General features: G+C 44.8%; 4 protein-coding genes across 10 annotated transcripts in view; 2 read left to right on the top strand and 2 right to left on the bottom strand.

Annotated features, from left to right (window-relative positions):
* Positions 1 to 4: 4 nt before the first annotated feature.
* Positions 5 to 3,266, bottom strand: tepsin (TEPSIN adaptor related protein complex 4 accessory protein). 4 transcript variants are annotated; one of them, XM_061304582.1, is made up of 13 exons: positions 3,144 to 3,266; positions 2,755 to 2,827; positions 2,573 to 2,664; positions 2,409 to 2,502; positions 2,275 to 2,342; positions 2,130 to 2,211; positions 2,001 to 2,058; positions 1,720 to 1,907; positions 1,460 to 1,655; positions 1,275 to 1,388; positions 1,123 to 1,201; positions 908 to 1,042; positions 5 to 841 (listed from the first exon to the last, which is right to left on the bottom strand). In XM_061304582.1, the coding sequence occupies exons 1-13, from the start codon at positions 3,180 to 3,182 to the stop codon at positions 464 to 466; spliced, it is 1,596 nt and encodes a 531-aa protein (XP_061160566.1). In that variant the 5' UTR covers positions 3,183 to 3,266; the 3' UTR covers positions 5 to 463. The 4 variants fall into 4 exon arrangements, with proteins under 4 accessions (XP_061160566.1, XP_061160565.1, XP_061160564.1 ...); XM_061304581.1 differs by having other exon boundaries at positions 1,460 to 1,646; positions 1,720 to 1,908; positions 1,987 to 2,058; XM_061304580.1 differs by having other exon boundaries at positions 1,720 to 1,908; positions 1,987 to 2,058.
* Positions 3,267 to 3,566: 300 nt separating this feature from the next.
* ndufaf8 (NADH:ubiquinone oxidoreductase complex assembly factor 8) lies at positions 3,567 to 4,302 on the top strand. Its single transcript, XM_061264888.1, has 3 exons — positions 3,567 to 3,847; positions 4,004 to 4,114; positions 4,178 to 4,302. Exons 1-3 carry the CDS (start codon positions 3,767 to 3,769, stop codon positions 4,196 to 4,198), a joined length of 213 nt encoding a protein of 70 aa, XP_061120872.1. The 5' UTR covers positions 3,567 to 3,766; the 3' UTR covers positions 4,199 to 4,302.
* A 150-nt stretch (positions 4,303 to 4,452) lies between these two features.
* Positions 4,453 to 14,756, bottom strand: slc38a10 (solute carrier family 38 member 10). 4 transcript variants are annotated; one of them, XM_061264886.1, is made up of 17 exons: positions 14,615 to 14,756; positions 13,603 to 13,720; positions 13,262 to 13,307; positions 13,086 to 13,179; positions 12,865 to 13,008; positions 12,411 to 12,535; positions 11,809 to 11,933; positions 10,295 to 10,397; positions 10,046 to 10,228; positions 9,642 to 9,753; positions 8,720 to 8,826; positions 8,505 to 8,655; positions 7,623 to 7,793; positions 7,182 to 7,562; positions 7,031 to 7,099; positions 6,290 to 6,430; positions 4,453 to 6,219 (listed from the first exon to the last, which is right to left on the bottom strand). In XM_061264886.1, the coding sequence occupies exons 2-17, from the start codon at positions 13,659 to 13,661 to the stop codon at positions 5,138 to 5,140; spliced, it is 3,093 nt and encodes a 1,030-aa protein (XP_061120870.1). In that variant the 5' UTR covers positions 13,662 to 13,720; positions 14,615 to 14,756; the 3' UTR covers positions 4,453 to 5,137. The 4 variants fall into 4 exon arrangements, with proteins under 4 accessions (XP_061120870.1, XP_061120869.1, XP_061120868.1 ...); XM_061264885.1 differs by lacking the exon at positions 12,411 to 12,535 and having other exon boundaries at positions 14,615 to 14,750; XM_061264884.1 differs by lacking the exon at positions 11,809 to 11,933 and having other exon boundaries at positions 14,615 to 14,750.
* The window catches only part of bahcc1b (BAH domain and coiled-coil containing 1b), a 68,253-nt gene continuing 65,450 nt past the window's right edge, over positions 14,593 to 17,395 (top strand). The window contains exons 1-3 of the mRNA XM_061264879.1: positions 14,593 to 14,734; positions 15,558 to 15,627; positions 15,836 to 15,965. The gene's annotated coding sequence lies outside the window, so the exon portion shown is untranslated. The remainder of the gene's footprint in view (positions 14,735 to 15,557; positions 15,628 to 15,835; positions 15,966 to 17,395) is intronic.

The raw sequence follows: 17,395 nt of genomic DNA on the forward strand, positions 1-17,395 counted from the left end.
ACACTAAGTGGGATCTTTTATTAGTGGACATGATAGACTGCCATTGTTGCAAATATTTTGCATTATATACCGACTCTTGCTTCTCTGGTTCCACACAAAACAATTCTAAGTGTAGACACGCGCTCGAGCACCACTTGCATAAATCGATCCGGCTGTAAACACAATAATAGTAAGATGGTGATGTAAAATAATCTTTCCTACATTTGCATTAGTATGATAGCAAACACTGGAAGACAACTCTAGGATAGCAGGTCTTCAGGAAAATGATTTTAGTGCAAAGCAGAGTGCAACTTGAATGTGTTGTTTTTGTAGCCTGAAATGAATCCTGAGATCAAATTCAATAAACCATACTGTAACATCAGATTCACTCGATTCTTGGAGAGACAGAAAGTTGGACGTGAAAACAAATACTCAATGACACCTCTGTAAGAGATTTAAAAGGTGTAAAGCGCCTCGCTAGAGGTCAAGAGTTGAGAAACGAGAAAGCGGACAACTGTTGGCTTCTCTCAGACGAAGCTGGGGGGTTGGGGCGGTTCTCTTTTAGAGAGTCCTGTAGTGAGTCTGGGTCCACGTGGGACTCGGGAGTCTTTGCCCTGCTCACCAAATTCATACCACTGAACAGGGAGAGTCTGGCGGCACATGGCTCAATACCCTCGTCGTCTTGAATGGCAGTCACCTCAGTCCTAATAGGAGCCGGGAGCGGTTTCTCACAGTTGCCCACAACTAATGGCGAAATGAGTAGTAGGCTGGACGTCTGGTTGACTTGATGACTGTCGCTGGCTGGATCCTGTTTGGGGGCATCGTGAACGCCACCCATCAGGGCCTTGAACTGTCTCAGGATCTGGTAGAAGCAGATTCGAAAAGAAAATATGATCTCCTGTTGGATTATTGTTACTGGCTAGCACACCTTCATGGATTTGTTGGCCACTGGTCCTGGAGGGCCCTCACTGAGTTGACGGAGCCGACGTTGCGTTGCTCCAAATATTTGCTCGAGGGACAGAAGGTCGGCAGTCATAAGGCAGGCTACAGCGCACAACGCCCTCTGGAGGTCAAAATGAGAAGGACAGTATGAGTTGGTAGTTTATCCAAAAAATGTTTGACAGTATAGATAATGGTTATTACCATGTTTACAGTGCTGGAGGGATCTTGTAGCCTGTTGGAGAGCAACTCCACCACAACCTCGCAGTTAAGAGTGGAGCACCTGACAGGATTCAACAAAGGAACTCATGTCAACAACCACAAATGAGTTGAATGAAGTTGCTGTCCGTACTGACTCTTTGGTAAAGTACTGGATCTCCTCATTGGATAGAAACACTCTGGAGCCTTCCATCAACTTGCTAATGAGCGCCATCTCCTGGCCGCAGTCGCCCAACTGCAACGCTTCAACCCTGTCCGACAGAAAAGAGACCAACACTTGAAGTCGCGAGTCTTTTTGGGGATTTCGGGTTTCTCTGCTCACCGCTCTGATAGGTCTCCGCTGCTTTCTCGGCTGGCTCCCGATTGGCTCCCGGTGCACGCCGACTTGCTACCTGCTGAGGCTCTGCTATTAGTGGAGATGTCCTGAGACGAGTTGTGAGAGGAATTGTTGCCGCTGTCAGTCTCTTCCCAGCCGCCCCCGATCTGCCCTGGACATCGCTGGGTTGATCCTGTAGTGACTAAAAAAAACATTTCAATGAATTCCCCAAAATAGATTGATCCTGAAAATGCTTCGTTTTGGACCTTTAAGTTTGTGAGCAGGCAGGCTGTAGGCACATGCTGGTACAGCTACTTCTATTGGCGCAGATGGCGCCACTACAGCTCGGTAGTGGTTGTCGTGGAGACGGATGCCCTGGTGTTCTGTCGGAGGGAGGACGGCACTGGCCACTACTTCTGCAGCTTTCTGGATCTTATCTAGAAGTGAGTCGTTGCCTGTTGAAAAACACAGATCATGTAGTAAGGATGGAAAAAAAAAAAAAAAAGATGTGACTTGAACAAAAAGTGAGTCGCCTGTCCCCTGCTTTCCTGGATTATACCCAAAGCCTTGCATTCCTCCCTTGTGGGGGGCTCCTGATCCCATACCTGAAAAGAGAGACACATCCAGAAGCAAATTCTGACAAAAATCAGTCATGTGGTCAAAAATGGTCACTCACCCATTGTTGAAGTTGCCATGTTTAAAGGCAGCACACCAGTTTTCACATAAAATGAATCAGTGAAAAGTAGTCGCGCAACTTCCTGCAAACATTACGTTTTTTTTAACCTTGTGTATGGTTGTGCGTATTATTATTTTTATTTTACCTGTGCAGTGTTTCTCACTTTCAGATACAAAGCCGTGCCATGGATGGGATCAGGTGGCCCGCTGTATACTTAAAAAAAAAAATATATATATTCATGTTATTGCAGGCACAGAAGGGAATCATCAAAGGTCCAACCTGATGCCTGCTGAATGAAGGTGGAATTCCTCCTGAGTTCAGTGAGGAAATGTTTGGAGCCATGGCCGCACAAATGAACAAAGATCTTCAGCACCTGAAACACAAGAAATAACATTATTGGAATAAATACATGGAGATTCTATATAATCTATAAAGTGATTCACCTTGAGTTTGACATGACAAGACTCAACCTGAAGCCTCTCTAGCAGGTACTCCAATAAACATTGATCATTTGCCAAAGACTCGTGGGAGATTTCTACAAAAGGATGACAGTTAAGGGCTTTTAATGAAATGGTAGATTACTTCTTAATTTAAAGTTTCTGCAAAATGGGCTGCCAAAGGATACTTCCGATTTCTTGGAAAATGTACCCAGGACAAGGGCTCTCATCATCTGCTGTTGCCTTCATCAAAGTCGGGACCTTAAGTAGAGAGTGGAAAGAGAAATTAGGTTTGTTTACACGTAAATTCACTAATCTTCAATTAATCCAAGAAAGAAAATGTCTGTTGTCGTGTTGCACATTATGCACCTGCTCCTTTGAAACTATGACAACACGCAATGATGAGTAAAAATAACAATCATTTATCCTCTCAGTTTAAATTAGCAGGTTGTGCTGCTAGTAGCTAATGGGATAGCCAGATGGCCTCTGTGACACGTAGACAAAATGCCAAATGCGCCAGCGAGCGATTCGTTAATGCACGATTTAATAACGAATTATCAGAACAACTGTCACTTACTTTCTGAAGGAAAGCTAACCGTTCCATGAAAGAAGCCATGATTTAGCAATTGTAGCTGCGGGTTACTCATTTTTCAGTGGACCACAGTGGAGGTGGGGCTGGTTGTGACAGCTAGCCAATCAGAGGACAGGACGTCAACAGTCGGAATAAAATCCAATTGGCTGTTGAGAAAACCAAAACAACCAATCGTTGAAGGGTGGACTTTTGGTGGAAATAAAAACGAATAAATCAGAATCCAGAAATAGTATAGCCCATTAGGTATTGTTATTTTCTATTACTTATTAATTTTAAAAACATATTGAGTTAGTAGTTGTGACGTCCGTTTTGGAAACGCCCAGAAAATCAGGACAACCAATCATAAAACGCAAAACGGCTAGGTTGTTGATTGACAAACACAGGAGCGAATCAAAATGTAGAATTTTGGCTACGTTCTTGTTTACGCATGTAACGTAATGGCGGCGTCCGTATAGTTACGAAGTCATGTATTTTTCTGTTTCTTAATATTTAAAAGAAATATTTGACACATTAAGGGGCAAACGAGGAGTTAGTAAACTTCCCCGAACCTTCGGGTTCTTACTATTGCAAGGCTGAGATAAAACAATTGCTGTTTCAGTCATAACATCATGTCAGGGTCAAATGTTTGGCATCGTAGCCGAGATAAGTTGAGACGTTTTTCAGAATTCTTTGCACAATGTTCGGAGGAGGTAAGCAGTGATAGATTTCTCATCGCTGTGCATGAAATTTCTTGCATTGAATCTACAACTTGTATGTGCGAATTTAATATCTGCGAGTGCATGTTTAAAAGAAATGATGACTTTATTATTTATTGCGTTGTTTATTGTCCTATGATTGTATTCCAGGCATCAATTTATGGCAAATGTGTTGCAGCGACCACAACAAACAGACAGGAATTGAAGAAAGACCAATGTGCTAAAGAATTTGCAGCCCTCAAGATGTGTTTTGAAAATGCTGTAAGTAACTTAGTCTACAATTGTTCTACAGGTCCCCTTTATTGACAACTGTTTTTGTTACAGGCCAAGAAACACTCCAGATGAGTGGAAAATCCGGATTTGCAATAAAGTCAACAGAGCACTGAATGACTGTCCGACTCAGAAAAGGACTATACGTCACGTAAAAAAAATAAAAACATTTGAATGACCATTTTGATAAACAGTGATGAATAGAGCTGTCTCGCAGTTCTGAAGTTCTGGGTTCGAATCTCGTCCTATGCCTTTAGGTGTGTGAGTGGTTGTCCATGTGTCCTGATTTGCTGGTCCTAAGCATACCCCCCAAAAAACGAATCACACAATTTTGTGACAGAGCCTTTATTATCATCTGAATACACATAAAAGCATTGTAAATAGAAAAATAGTCAAAAAAAATACATTTGTACAAAAACGATGCATGTGCTGATGAAATGTTTTGAACTACATTTCTGATATAATACTGATACTTGTCCAAAATATTTCTGTAATTCGAATAGCTGACATGTCCGTTGCTGCGCATGGATTACAAGATACAGAAATCAAAAGGAAAATAGAAAGTAACTTCAATAAACCATACAAAAATGTTTTACCTTTAATAGAACAAGCAGCTCCAGCATGATTTTGAATTGAGACTCAAAATTAATGAAGAATTATATTTACAGTATTTACATCTCAACTTGGAGGAGGGGGGTAGGGGGGGAGAAAACAAGTATGGGCAAATTAAACTCATAATAGTCAATAGAATCGATTTGCATAGATTTATGTACATTTAAACAATTTAATAATCACTCAAATTCTGCCTCACAAGATAATAAGTTAATATGTACAAACTAATAAGGACTGGACAATTTCAACATTCGCCGCATAAAGTCTTTCAATATAACTTAGAACAAAAATTCAACTCACACCTTGAAGGCACCACTGCATCTGTGAAGGCAAGCTAATCTAAGGCAACGACTTGTATATCTGGAGGCTGTCCAGGTAGAAGTGGAAAAGAGAATGTTTGAGTTATTTCATCTTCTTGTCCTCTGAGGCCTGCTTAATCTGCCGCGAGTGCACCATGGCCCCCGCGAGCAGCTTCTCCTCCAGGGCTACGTGCAGGTCGGGCCCCCCCAGCTCCAGCAGGGGCTCCAGCCCATGCACGGCCCTGGGCACCTCGGGAGCCCCCGCGTCTTGGACGGGTCCCAGGGCCCGGCGCCTCCGCTTTAGATCCAGCTCTCCCTCGTCGTCCGCCTTCTCGTGGGAGCCCCGAGGGCGAGCTTGGGCTTTGACCGGCTCGGCTTTGACGTCCTCTCCCGGGTCCGCCCGAGCGGCAACTTCCTGTTTGAGGTCCCGTCCTCCTTTCTTCAAAGCTTCGCTGTCTTCATTGGAAGCCCCCCGTGCGGCGTTTTGGGCTTCTTTGGCTCGCTCCAGTGCCTCTTGTTCTTTTTTCTCAAGCAAAGCTTTGCCCGCTTCTTCAATCTCCTGCTGGCGTCTCTCTTCGGCGGCCTTCTCCTGCGCTAATTTCTCTTTCTCCAGCTTCTCTCTCATCTCCCTCTCCTGTCGTTCCTTTTCCACCCGAGCCTGCACTTCTCTCTCGATCTTCTCCCTCTCAAGTCGCTCCTGCTCTCTGGCCAGCTTTGCTTCCCTCTCCAGCTGTTCTTTTTCTAATCTTTCTTGTTCCGCTCTCTTGTCCTCCAGCGCCGCTTTTTCCTTCTTCTCCCGCTCGAGCTGTTCCAGTCTGGCTTGGGCCTCGCTTTCCATCTTCTGTTTTTCATCATCCAGCTTGTTGTCTTCATCTCTGACAATTTGTTCCTTTGGCTGGTAGACCTCGGGTACTTTCCTCAGGAGAGGCACTCCTCTCGCCCCCAGCTCGCTCTGCTGATGGGACTCGACCGCGTTGTTCTCTTTGTAAGGCGCCGGAGGAGCTACCTTGGCTAGCTCGGGTGCTTTGTCTTCAATCTGAACAAGATTCGGCAGCGCGGCGGCGGCAGCAACTTGCGGCGCCCCGGCGTCTGCCGGCTCCTCGGGCTGCTGCGCATCTGAGACCAAGGCTGAATCTCTGGGCTTCCCTGCTCCTCCTTCTGCTTCCTCCGCATGCTCCTGGAGTTCTGAAGGAGCAGCACATTTCACGGATGAACATTAGATATCTAAATCCACAAGACAATACACAAAACATACCGCCTGGCTGCTTCTGATGAATTTCTTTGTGCTGCTCTTCTATGACTGCCAGAAGCTTTTCCTGCTGATCAAGAAGTCTCTTCTGTTGCTCCTGCTGCTCCTTGATGACCTGCAGCAGTACGGCGTGGTCCAGCTGGCCTTCTACAGGGACGGAGACAGCGATTTAAAAGGAGGCCGTGGAAGGAAAGAACGACCGAGGGTGTTGAATGAATCATTTGATCAAAATCTACGCTAACATATCGAAAGACTACAAGGACTACGTTAGACGACTGGGAATGGTGAGTTTCGTCCATCACACGTGTCGCTATATTATTACAATCAATATGGACAATTAATAGTGAGTTTTGAGAGATTTTAGTGATAGACCAAGACACGGTGGAGCGGGAGGGATGTCATACCTGCAACCAGCTTTTTTATCACTGCGATCCGGCAGAGAAAGGGAGCAAAGAGGTAAAGATTGAAGAGGAGACAGAAAGGAGGGGAGGGGAGGGGGGAGCAGAAGTCAATAACAAAATGAGAAAGTGCCAAAATAAAAATAAATGCCAAGCGTGTATCCTGCATTGTCAGAGAAAGGTTCAGCTTCCCCAAATTGATCTTTACAAAGTGCAATAAGCAAGAAGGGATCAAAGCGATGACAAAAGAAGCAAAGAGTGATTAAAAGTGGCAAACACAAACATTTAATTGGAAACTGTCTTGACGTATTCATTCATTGCGAATAAATTCAATGTGATTTGCACTCACCGTCCATTTTCTCATCTCCGGCGGCGTCTTTGCCGTCAGCGGCTTGAGCCTCTTCAACAGCAGATGGCGCTACAATCACATCAAGGTATCAAGCTTGGAGGGCTTTTCCAACTTTGAGCCACAGATTTTGACATTGGCCTCATCTACTCACGTTTGCCCGCAGCCTCGACGGCTTTGTCCACTTTGTCTTCATCGGCGTGTACGGCGAGCACGTCTTTGGCCACATCGAGCTTCTCCACTTCTTTTGGGGGTACAACTTCCTGTTTCTTCTCTGCTGACTTTTCAAGCACCTCATTGGACAGGTCCTCCTTCTTCACAACCACGACTGCAGGCTTGAGGACGTTTTCCTCGCTCTCTTCAATTTTCACGGCATCTTGACCTCCGCCTGGCTCTTGATCTCGTTTGTGCTCTTCCTCCATTGTTCTCATCGCCTCCTCCAACTCTGCATTGTTCTTCCTGCTGTCTACGTGGACCTCGTCACGCGGGATGGGCGGCTCATGGCGGTGGGCTTCTCCCTCTGGCATGGCTACACCTAGGCGGACAGACAAGTGGGATCCCACGTCGTGTTCTGACACGGGTTCAGTTTTCTTACCTGCATCGGGGCGGTCCAACTGCACCTCCTCCTCCTTCTTGCTGTCGGGAAGTTCCACGGGTCCTTTAATCTGGGGGGGTTCCTCCGGCTGCCTTTTGTTAGGTTGGAGCTCATCCACTGCCGGGAGCTCAGGCTTATCGATGTCGATTGCTTTCACATTAGCAAGATCCTCTACGTGCGGACAAATAAAATAAATTTTCCAATTTGGCACACATAGGCAATAATACAATTCTACGCCGATGACGTCACATTTTAATCTGAGCAGCTCTCACCACTAGGTGGCAGTTCAATACATGGACAAAAAAAAGCAAATTGCAGCAATGGCATTGAGATGAAATGGAGGTGACTAACAGGAAACGAGTGCGAGAGACATTTAAGTTGAGATTGAAAAAAACCCACGAAACTATCAGGAACCTCAGCACATCAACTTTCTTTCTTACCTCCAGTTGCTTTCCCTGGCAAACTAATATTTCCTTCTTTCCTTGATATAGACGCAGCTTAAAGGCCTTTTTGAGGCGCCCAGGGGGATATTGGAAGAAGGTAGGTAATGACGGAATTTGTTGAGGAGGGGGGGGAAGGGTGTCGAGAGGAAATGAGGGAGTGGGGGTGCCGAGAAAATTGCCTCGGTCTGAAGGGCATCACTCTTGCTCCATCAATGTCACACGCTCAGAGATGCTCAGAGATACTATCAAAGTCTTATCTTCTTGCCCGGCCTGTCTCCCTATCAGTCATTCTGTTGGGCATGAGATGAGAAATAATGTGCTTTTTTTTTTTTCTTCTTCTTCTTACCACTGGATCGCAATTTCCTTACATTGCTTGGACCCGGATAAAAATGTTAGCGTCATTAGTGAAGGTGTGAAAGCCACCGATGTCATGGCTTACCGTGCAGCTCAATGATGTCGGCTATTTGCATGTTGCTCTTGTCGGCTGCTGGAGGAGGAGGCGGAGCTTGGGCTTTGGGGCCTTGGGCTGAGATGGACAATGTGGTGAAGGTGCTGATGAGAAGGATGCCCAGCCCCACGCAAAGCACGAGCTATTGGAGAAGATAAGAAACTCTTAGTTGACTTTCAAAAACGTGGCTACAAGATGTCCGGCACCTGAGCGATGATGCTGCTCTTCTGGATCTTCCTGTAGATCAGAGCGGGGCATATGAAACAGATGAGGCTACCCATAGTGGCTCCAGTCAGACCCAAAATGGTTTCCACTAAAGAGACACAGAAGCAGACAAGTTGACATTGTAGTCCTACAATGCCTTCCAATCAGCAATGATGTCACAATGGCAAAAAAGGGGAGTCGCCTCTTGCTCCCCAAATGCATGCTGCTTATCTGTAGCGCCATTCAACTGCCATTCACAATCAGCCGCCGCCCAGCCCCTCACTCTGGGCTCACGTCCCTGGCATCCAACTCCTGGCGGCAGACCGCCCTCGGCCCACCCCTTGGATCCGTCCACTGAGTTGGCTGGATGTCAGACACCCGAGAGGCATCGCTTATCCAGAGGACGGACATCATATTGTCTCCCTCAGATTTAGTGTCTGATCTCCCCCGGGGTCCTTACCTCCCTTCTCCTCAGTCTATTAGTCTGATTAGAAACACAAAGAGCCAAGCACAGTGTTTTGTTTTTTTCTTTTGCAGCGGCCAACCTATCAAAGGTTTAACACGCAGTGGCCATAAAAAGGATGAATGCAAGAAAACTCATTCTAACGGTTACAACTCTTGCGCCATTTTGGAACCGTGCGCGGGACCAATCCAGACCTGATGCCGAGTCAGCGACATTGCCGCCGTGCGTACGTGGAACTGCTGAGAATAACACTTGCCCCACCCCCCCAACCGCTGTCTACCCGTCTGAAAGGAGATAAAAGTTAGAGCCCTGATTTAAGGACTGCGTTGCGGTGTGACACTCACTGCCTCATAAAGTCACATTCGCACGGGTCGTTAAAGTGTCCCAGTGACTCTGCCCGCACAAAGAAACACGTGCACCTTTCCAGACCTCAGTCAATGAAACACACACAGCGACTGTACCGTTGGGGATGAGGATGCCTCCCAACATGGTGCCAAACACGATGCTGAGCGTGATCATCTTGAAGCGAAGAGGGGGCATGTACCCGCCGGCTGCAAACGTGCCGTCTTTTTGCTGCGAGGGGTTGACAAGAAGACAAACTTAAGACACTCGTTTGGATGTTCCTCACTTGTGTGCGGCAAATGTATGGCGCTCAAGTCAGCTGTGTTTGTGTACCAAAGCTCACGTGTAGATATGGGGGGGGGGGGTGAAATTGAGGTCACGATGGTATATTTGAGGAGTTATATAGGTCACGCCATTGAGAATGACGCAGTGGTTTCTAATCAAGCACAGCAAACACACGCATGGATAGGCCGAGCGTGTCGCTATACTGTTTGCGGTCACGGAAGAGAACTTCCAAAGTCACCTGCTGCTCGAAGAGCATGGTGTTGATGGCCTGGCGGCACGGTAAGATCATCATGGGGAAGCCGACGGCCACGGACATCATGAAGCCCACTCGGATGACCTCGGTCACCAGGTTGGAGGGGAAGTTCATCAACACGTTGCCGGCGATGTCCTCCGTGAAGCTGACGTAGCCGAAGAATCCCACCTGGAGGAAAGAAATGGGAGTCTTAATCGTCGGCGTGAAATAAAAAGATGGCGCGTCTGCACTGACGGTGATGTAGAAGACTGTGACCACGTTGAGGGACGAGGTGAAGATGGTGCTCATGCGTTTGACTGACGGCTCGTCCAGGCTGTCGTAGGTGGGCAGCACCTGACTGCGAGAGACAAGCATACCGACATGGAAACAGCGGGCGAGAGCATTCGTCGCAAAGGAAATTACTTTTCAGTTCCGTTATCTCATGTTCTGTCCTTCTCGGTTTCACTTTCACACGCTTGGAAGTTTATGAGCAAGAACTGCCCTGGACTCCCACTCGGTGCTTCATCCACAAACCATTAAATCTCAATGCCAAGGTTAAACAAAATGGCATACGTTTTTTTTTTTTTTTGCACCCAAGCCTTTATATAAAAATAAAAAAATAAAAAAAACAAAACAAGGCCAGCTCCCATTCGGTCATAATAGCAATGTTAAGTAATGATGTAACGGCGAGTAAACACGGTTCATGAATGTAATAAAATTCCAATGTGCTGAAAGCTATTTAATCAGGCCGTGACTGCATCAGCGTTGGCGCGTAGGAGGGCCGCAGTCCAGCGTGTTGATTCGTGCTTTGGCTTCAGATGCCTGCCTGCCATCTAACGGCGCTCCCGCATCGCTCGGGCCCTGACAACGGGCCAAACGCATCACCCCGCCAAATATCACTCAGCGCCACTAGTGGGACCTGGCACCCAGACACACAAAGCATTTAAGTGTGTGTGCAACAATTTTTTTTTTTTTTTACACGTAGTTGCAGTCAAATGTGTTTTTTTTCCCTATTATAGTTACTTAAGTGAGAATAAAATGTGAATTTTAGATTTGAATTTCAGAGAAGAGTGTTGTTACCATTATGCCCAATTTAAATGATTAAAAAAAAAAAAAAAAAAAGCAAGTATATAAAATGAGGTTTCAATTGCTGTCATTTCCAATTTCCAATTTCCAACTAATTATAAAGATGCCAATGGAGCATTTTCCCTTCAAATGCATACAATTTTTTTTTCTTTTCTGAATTCCCTTTATAGGGTCTCGCTTGAGTCACAGGCTTGATGTCACTTCCCTCTCGTTCTCACACAATCACACAAACACACACACACTCTAAATCTGCAGCATTCAAATTACATTATGCGAAATAACCCATAGGAAAGATTAACATAGAAGACACCAAAGAAAAAGAGCATGCAGATGACTTTGAGGGAAGAGAAACTCTAACAGTTAAACATATTGATGCTACGGATAAAAGGCGGGATAAGACAAAAAAAAAGTTAAATGAGATGATGTGAAACTCCCACTGTCTAGCCATAATGGGCAAAATAATCAATTGTGTGACCGTGAGAGGCACAGTCGAAGAATCAGCAGCGTCGTGGTGAAATTATAATTCCCTTGCACTGCATATTGTCCAGATTGTGTTTTCCAGAAATCATGCAAGGATAAAATGTGACCACCCATCCACCGTGGGGTCTTGGCGGACCACTATATGTCAGTCACTGAGCTTGTGAGACGTTTACAGTCCAGTCCTGTGCAAGAGGTGTACTTACGACTGACAGGCGAAGGCCATCCCACAGATGGGGAGACAGCGAAACACCCCCTCCCAGCGCACCACATTGACCTGCCCTAGCCACTGGCCACTGAGCAGCCCGTGTTTGAATGAAGACAGCACCATCTAAGGGGAAGGAGGGGGGGAGGGGGTTACAGTGCAAACCAACTTAAGACAGGTGAAGAAAGAAGGAAAAGGGGGGAGGGGCTCCCATGCAATTAATGAGGACAGAGAATCAGAAGAAATGAGGACATGGACACCCCATGCTGCGCCGAAACCTGCCAAAGTCAAAACGATGAGGATGGCAATGAAATAAACAAAATGAGAGTAAACAAAGAATGAAAATGAAAGAAGGAGAGCGAAAGGTTCATCCGTGGAACCACTTTGGAACTGTACCCGGCCTGCTCAATGAGATAAGAAGGGGTCCAAAATATTGACTATTAACACTGCTACTGCCATCCAAACAAGCGCACACACACACACGTGAGAAAAATCAAAGGGTGAGAAATCGAGGAGAAGCTGGCGAACTGAACGTTCTTTTCACCCACTCCTCCTCCGCTGCCCTCCTGATGGTGTGAGACGGGGGTCCCGTGGTTTACTTACGGATGACAGCAGAAGGTGGTGGCGATAATGGGCAGGCACTGAATGACGCCCTTCAAGCGCCACAGGTGAACCCGCTCCAACCAGGAGCCCGAGACTATGCCGTAGCGCAGGGACGACAACACTATCTACAACATGAGCAGCGGGGAGAGCGGCGGGAGAAAGTGGAGAAGGGCGTCAGAATGGGGAGGGAGGGGGGTGGGGGGGGTTCAGGAAGTCAAAATGAGGGACAGGAAAGAGTGGGAGGGATGAGAAGGAGATTTGTGATTGTTAGAGGGATCAGAAAACGTATTCCAGGTTGTCGCCACGACCTAAAAAGTTACTTGCAAGCTGCGGTGAGAAGTCTGTGGAAGCAGGAGTACATTGTGAGTGCACAAACACACAGATGAGATACGACAGGCAAGAAAGAGCCCCCCACACCCCCTGTTGTACGCTCAAAGTGGAACGATCGACTCACCGTGAACATGAAGAAGGTGTAGAACATGAGCGCCATGGCCGAGAAGGACTGAATGGAGGACATCATGTTCCTCTGCAGACTCAATGGGAGCACGATGAAGAGCGACACGGCAATCAACAGCAGCACGCGAAAACCGCCCGTCACCTAGAAGAAAAAATAATAATTAAGAACCAAATTGTTCTCGTGTTGTGTTAAATTCTGGCGCTGATATTCATGCAAACCTGCAAGCCCAAAAGCTGGGCAAAAAAATTGGAACCCAGATCGGCAATGACCACATAAAAGGCGATGCACGTCCCCAACATCAAGCCGATCATACTGCAAGGACACGAGAAGCCGCGGCATGTCAAATAGATATTGTGTGTGTAAACGCAGACCTAAATGTGTCATATTGACTCACCTGGTTTCCACCAGAGTTTTTCCTGCTTTGCCGTAAGCGTGGAAAGCTGCAAAAACAAATATGACGTCAGCGTGTGAACAATCTGTGTACAAACACAAGGCCATGTCTAAAAATAGTCTTTCTCTTTTGATATTAGAATCAGAAAAACAAAGCATGCCACACTAGAAAAAAAAAAAAACTTTCCCAAACATTTAAACACACATTTTAAACATAGAAAAAAAAAAAAAATCAAATATTTAGAATTGTCCACCCGTAATCCAAACAGAAAAATGTGAAGGTATTATTTCACCTATTACAAAAACAAATGTCATTCCTGCACATTTTCCCCGATGACATCTCACCCAATCCCGCATAGGTCCTTCGCTTGGTGTTGCTGGCGGTGTGAACTAGGAACATGCATGACTTGTGGGTCATCCAGGAGCAAAGGAACAACAAAAGCGTTCCGAGCACGATCCCACACTGAGACAAAAACAGGAAGATAACAAACAAGGACACAACCATGAACAATTGCGCATACGTAACCAATTTGATTTGATTATAAAAACGACGCTCCACCCGTCATCATTTCATCAGCTCTCTTCTAGTTTTGACTGCAGCGTTACATTGTTAGAACATTTATTCCTGTGCAGTGTTGACATAAAACCTCATCCTCCATTAAGGAAAGTAAACTTTCCAAACTAACCTCAATGATAAGTGTTCATCTAAAGTACTTTTAAAGAATCTCCATCCTTGTTTTCCTGCTTAATGAAGGCCTCCGGTTTAATTTGACTCATGAGGAACTACTGTAAAAAAAAAAAAAAAATCCTGCACCTTGGGCTATGTCATTGACTATCAATGTTTTACGATTGAGACGCTACTGAGCTTCATTAACTAGTTGCAAAACAAGCTAATCACTGCAGTAAATATCCAATGGGATATTTGTGTAGTAAAATCCAGAGGCAAGCTTCATTTTCTCCCACAAAACAAATGTTTATTTACATAATTACTGTGTGGTAACTGTTGTTTATTGAAAACTAATATCAAATCCCACAGGAAGGAACTTACTGGATAAGTATAGCCAACATTTTAATTTTATTTTAAACTGTGTGTTGGTCTCTTATGATAAACATAAAAGGGGAGTTTGCAGTTGTTGCAACATCTTAGTGGCAAATAAATAAAACGATTGATTACCAAAGTTCATGACTATTCAAAAACATAAGTTTTTATTAATATTGTTATTAATAGTAATGAGCAAAAAAAAAATGAAAACAAACATATAAAAAGTTAATTTATACATTTTTAAAAGCGGGCCTTGAAACGTGTGCGCGCCCGCACTCACTGTGAGGTGTTACGAGCACGCCATCATTAACACACCTGTTTGAAGCAGAAGGGCATCGTGAGCACACTCACGCCGACGATGCTATTCACCACGTTCATGATGAGACCCCAGTTCGACGCCGTCATTTTGGGAAAGGCTACCTCTTCTTTCCTTCGGTAGGCGAGAAAAAAAAATATATATATAATAACAGGGGTAAACGTCAAAACGTCACAGTTGTCACGGGGTTCGTCTGACTTCCGGGGTTCATCAGTTTCTGTCAGTGACGTGGCGCTGTAGGGACAGTAAACATACGTTAAATACTTTTAACCTTTGAATATAAAACATACTATTACGTGAATGTATACGTCACAAAGGAGGTTTTTATCAACAAAAAACAAATAGAGGAACTTTACCGTCAGTTTCATCGTACACCAAGCGCTTCGTCGACCTGTTTATGTAATCATGAATTATAAATATGGCGGCTTTGTTTACAAAGTAGCGTGCAAGATATAATTTGCAAAACAACACAGTGGGAAATAGTAAATCAAATACGCTCAGAGTGGTTTGCCCCCAAGCAGCTCACACTCGTAACTAGGAAGTAATGACTGTAGTCGAGGAAGTGAATAAAGACAACACAGGCTGCGCCTTCCATGTCAGTGAAACACTCGGACGCCTCCTAGCGCGTCGATAGTGCTTGTACTTTTATTAGAAAGTCCAAAAAAAGCACTGTTTAAATTTGGAATACGTAGATAAAAGTAAAAAGTACAGAAACCAAAATGTAATTGCGTGCAAAAGTCTGTGTGTGTGTTTTCCCAACTGTCAATAATTTATATCCATGACCCATTCTGATAACTGTTTACATCATGACATCGTCCACAAAGCTTGCAAAGAAAGCAAAAAGATAGTTCGATGTGATCTGGATTATGTTGCGTTGCACTTGTGACCTGTCACAACAATAAAGTTTAATCTAATCTAGTCATTTGTTTCTAATGTTTTCAGACTTTTATCTGATAAATGGAGATGCCGATGCCATGTTTCAGATGTCTCTGTTGAGAGCAGTTGACAGCAGGTAGCATCACTGACCTCCTTCCAGATGGTTCTATTTAACTGCTTGTGGTCCACATCATTAACTGTTTCAAGCATTTATTATGGTTTTCTTCCTTGTTACTTAAATAATACCATTGTATGACCTGCCCCAGCACCTGAATATAGAGTTGTGAGTGAAAACAGTGGGGAAAACAATTATTTTGTCATTTTAAATATTGCTATATTTACAGGTGGGCCTCAATTTATAATGGCAGCGACATTTGATGTTTTGTGGTTTTGCCATGAACCAACATGGAGTGCGTTTGATGTTTTGTGGTTATGCCGTGGACAAAAAAGTATGCAAACCAACATGGAGATAAGGTAAGCAATGTTTTTGTAATACAATTAGGGGACATTAGGAACTCAATTGCGTTGAAAGTGGGTCATATAGGAACAAACATAAAACAGTTGGGGCCCTTGCACTCAAAAAAGTGCGGCCGACTTCCTCTTACACTGATTGGCTTAGTAATCATAACAACACTAATATATCTATGTATATAAGTGGATCCTGTTTTCCCAGCCTTCAAATTCCGGTCAGGAAAGGGAAACAAGAGGCTAAAGGTGTGAAGGTAAACACACCAAAAAGAACAAACCCTAAAACATACTCAGGGGGGAAGAAAACATTAAAGTCCAGCACTTTCAATGTAACTTGTGATGGTTTATTCCTGCTGCCTGCCTGGTGCCCTCTCAGACAGAACACTATTGTGTTGTTTGACCAGGAAATGGAAGAAAGACTCAAGCGGTGGTGGGAGGGGGGACGGGGGGAGCCTTTTACTCAAAAAGGGTTACGGTGTATCTCCAGAGATCAAGGTTATTCTGAGGCTGGGATGTGATGGTTAGGGGGGGGGGGGGGCGGGGGGTGATGAAGTGTATGTTGTATAATTAATGAAAAATAAAACAATTGTTAAAAAATTTGAAAAGTGAATTGCAAATAAGAAGTACAGGTAAGTGGAAAACCAGGTAAGTTTTTGAATTTTGATTCTAAAAAATGAAACTACGTTTTACAGTACGCTTGTTTCCATTGCTTCTATGTACACGTTACAAATGTTTGCAATAGTTACCATTGCAAAGTAACTTTTTAATCGTTCATGTTCATTTGATTACACATAATATTGTTTTAAAAAAACACCCACACACACACACATTGCACAATCTATTATTTGGTAGCCCAGGAAAATATTGATAGCATTTCCATTCATTTCAATTGGGGCAAGATTATTTGAGATTTGTGTGAGTGGTCAAGGGACAAAATAAGTTGTGTAAAAATACGGTCACTGACAACCTTCTACGATTCTAATTTACATGATAAATACAGCGTCTTATCAATGTGTGTGTGCATACGTGTGTGATCAGAGCGGTTGAGACAGGAAAGCCCTGCTCCTCGTGCACCGATGACCCCTCCAAATCAATGTGACAGACCACTTGATTGGCTGGAGGGTCCCGTCTTTCCGCACCTAATCCCTCAAGGTGGACCCTCGGCCAGGCCTGCTGCGTATAAGTGTGCGTGTGCGCGCGCTGGCTCGCGCACGTGTGTGTCTTTCTGCACCTAATCCTTCAAGATAGAGCAAAAGCCACGGGTTGAGGTATACCGGTGCAGTTATAGGGGTCAGGCCTGTGTGTGTGTATGTGTGAACGCTTGAGTTCTTCTCCCCGGTAGTCCAATTAAGCGTGCGGCGTAGCGATGTATATTCCAAAGGGTCAGTCATGTGTTTGGAAGTAGTCGTGGGTTATCGGGGCGGGGCGAGGGGCAC

The sequence above is a fragment of the Syngnathus typhle genome, linkage group LG18 (genome assembly GCF_033458585.1).
Source record: "Syngnathus typhle isolate RoL2023-S1 ecotype Sweden linkage group LG18, RoL_Styp_1.0, whole genome shotgun sequence".
NCBI lineage: Eukaryota > Metazoa > Chordata > Actinopteri > Syngnathiformes > Syngnathidae > Syngnathus > Syngnathus typhle.

What these genes read in the sequence shown, in the direction of transcription:
- tepsin (XM_061304579.1), bottom strand. Translation starts at nt 3,182, where the DNA reads ATGGCTTCTTTCATGGAACGGTTAGCTTTCCTTCAGAAA. An exon ending in GGTTAGCTTTCCTTCAGAAA is followed by an intron (nt 2,828 to 3,143) that starts GTAAGTGACAGT and finishes TCTCTACTTAAG; the next exon opens with GTCCCGACTTTGATGAAGGC. An exon ending in CTTCATTCAGCAGGCATCAG is followed by an intron (nt 2,343 to 2,408) that starts GTTGGACCTTTG and finishes TTTTTTTTTAAG; the next exon opens with TATACAGCGGGCCACCTGAT.
- ndufaf8 (XM_061264888.1), top strand. Translation starts at nt 3,767, where the DNA reads ATGTCAGGGTCAAATGTTTGGCATCGTAGCCGAGATAAGTTGAGACGT. An exon ending in TTGCACAATGTTCGGAGGAG is followed by an intron (nt 3,848 to 4,003) that starts GTAAGCAGTGAT and finishes ATTGTATTCCAG; the next exon opens with GCATCAATTTATGGCAAATG. An exon ending in AGATGTGTTTTGAAAATGCT is followed by an intron (nt 4,115 to 4,177) that starts GTAAGTAACTTA and finishes TTTTTGTTACAG; the next exon opens with GCCAAGAAACACTCCAGATG.
- slc38a10 (XM_061264885.1), bottom strand. Translation starts at nt 14,704, where the DNA reads ATGACGGCGTCGAACTGGGGTCTCATCATGAACGTGGTGAATAGCATC. An exon ending in AAAACTCTGGTGGAAACCAG is followed by an intron (nt 13,180 to 13,261) that starts GTGAGTCAATAT and finishes GTGTCCTTGCAG; the next exon opens with TATGATCGGCTTGATGTTGG. An exon ending in TCACAGTCTTCTACATCACC is followed by an intron (nt 10,229 to 10,294) that starts GTCAGTGCAGAC and finishes TCTTTCCTCCAG; the next exon opens with GTGGGATTCTTCGGCTACGT.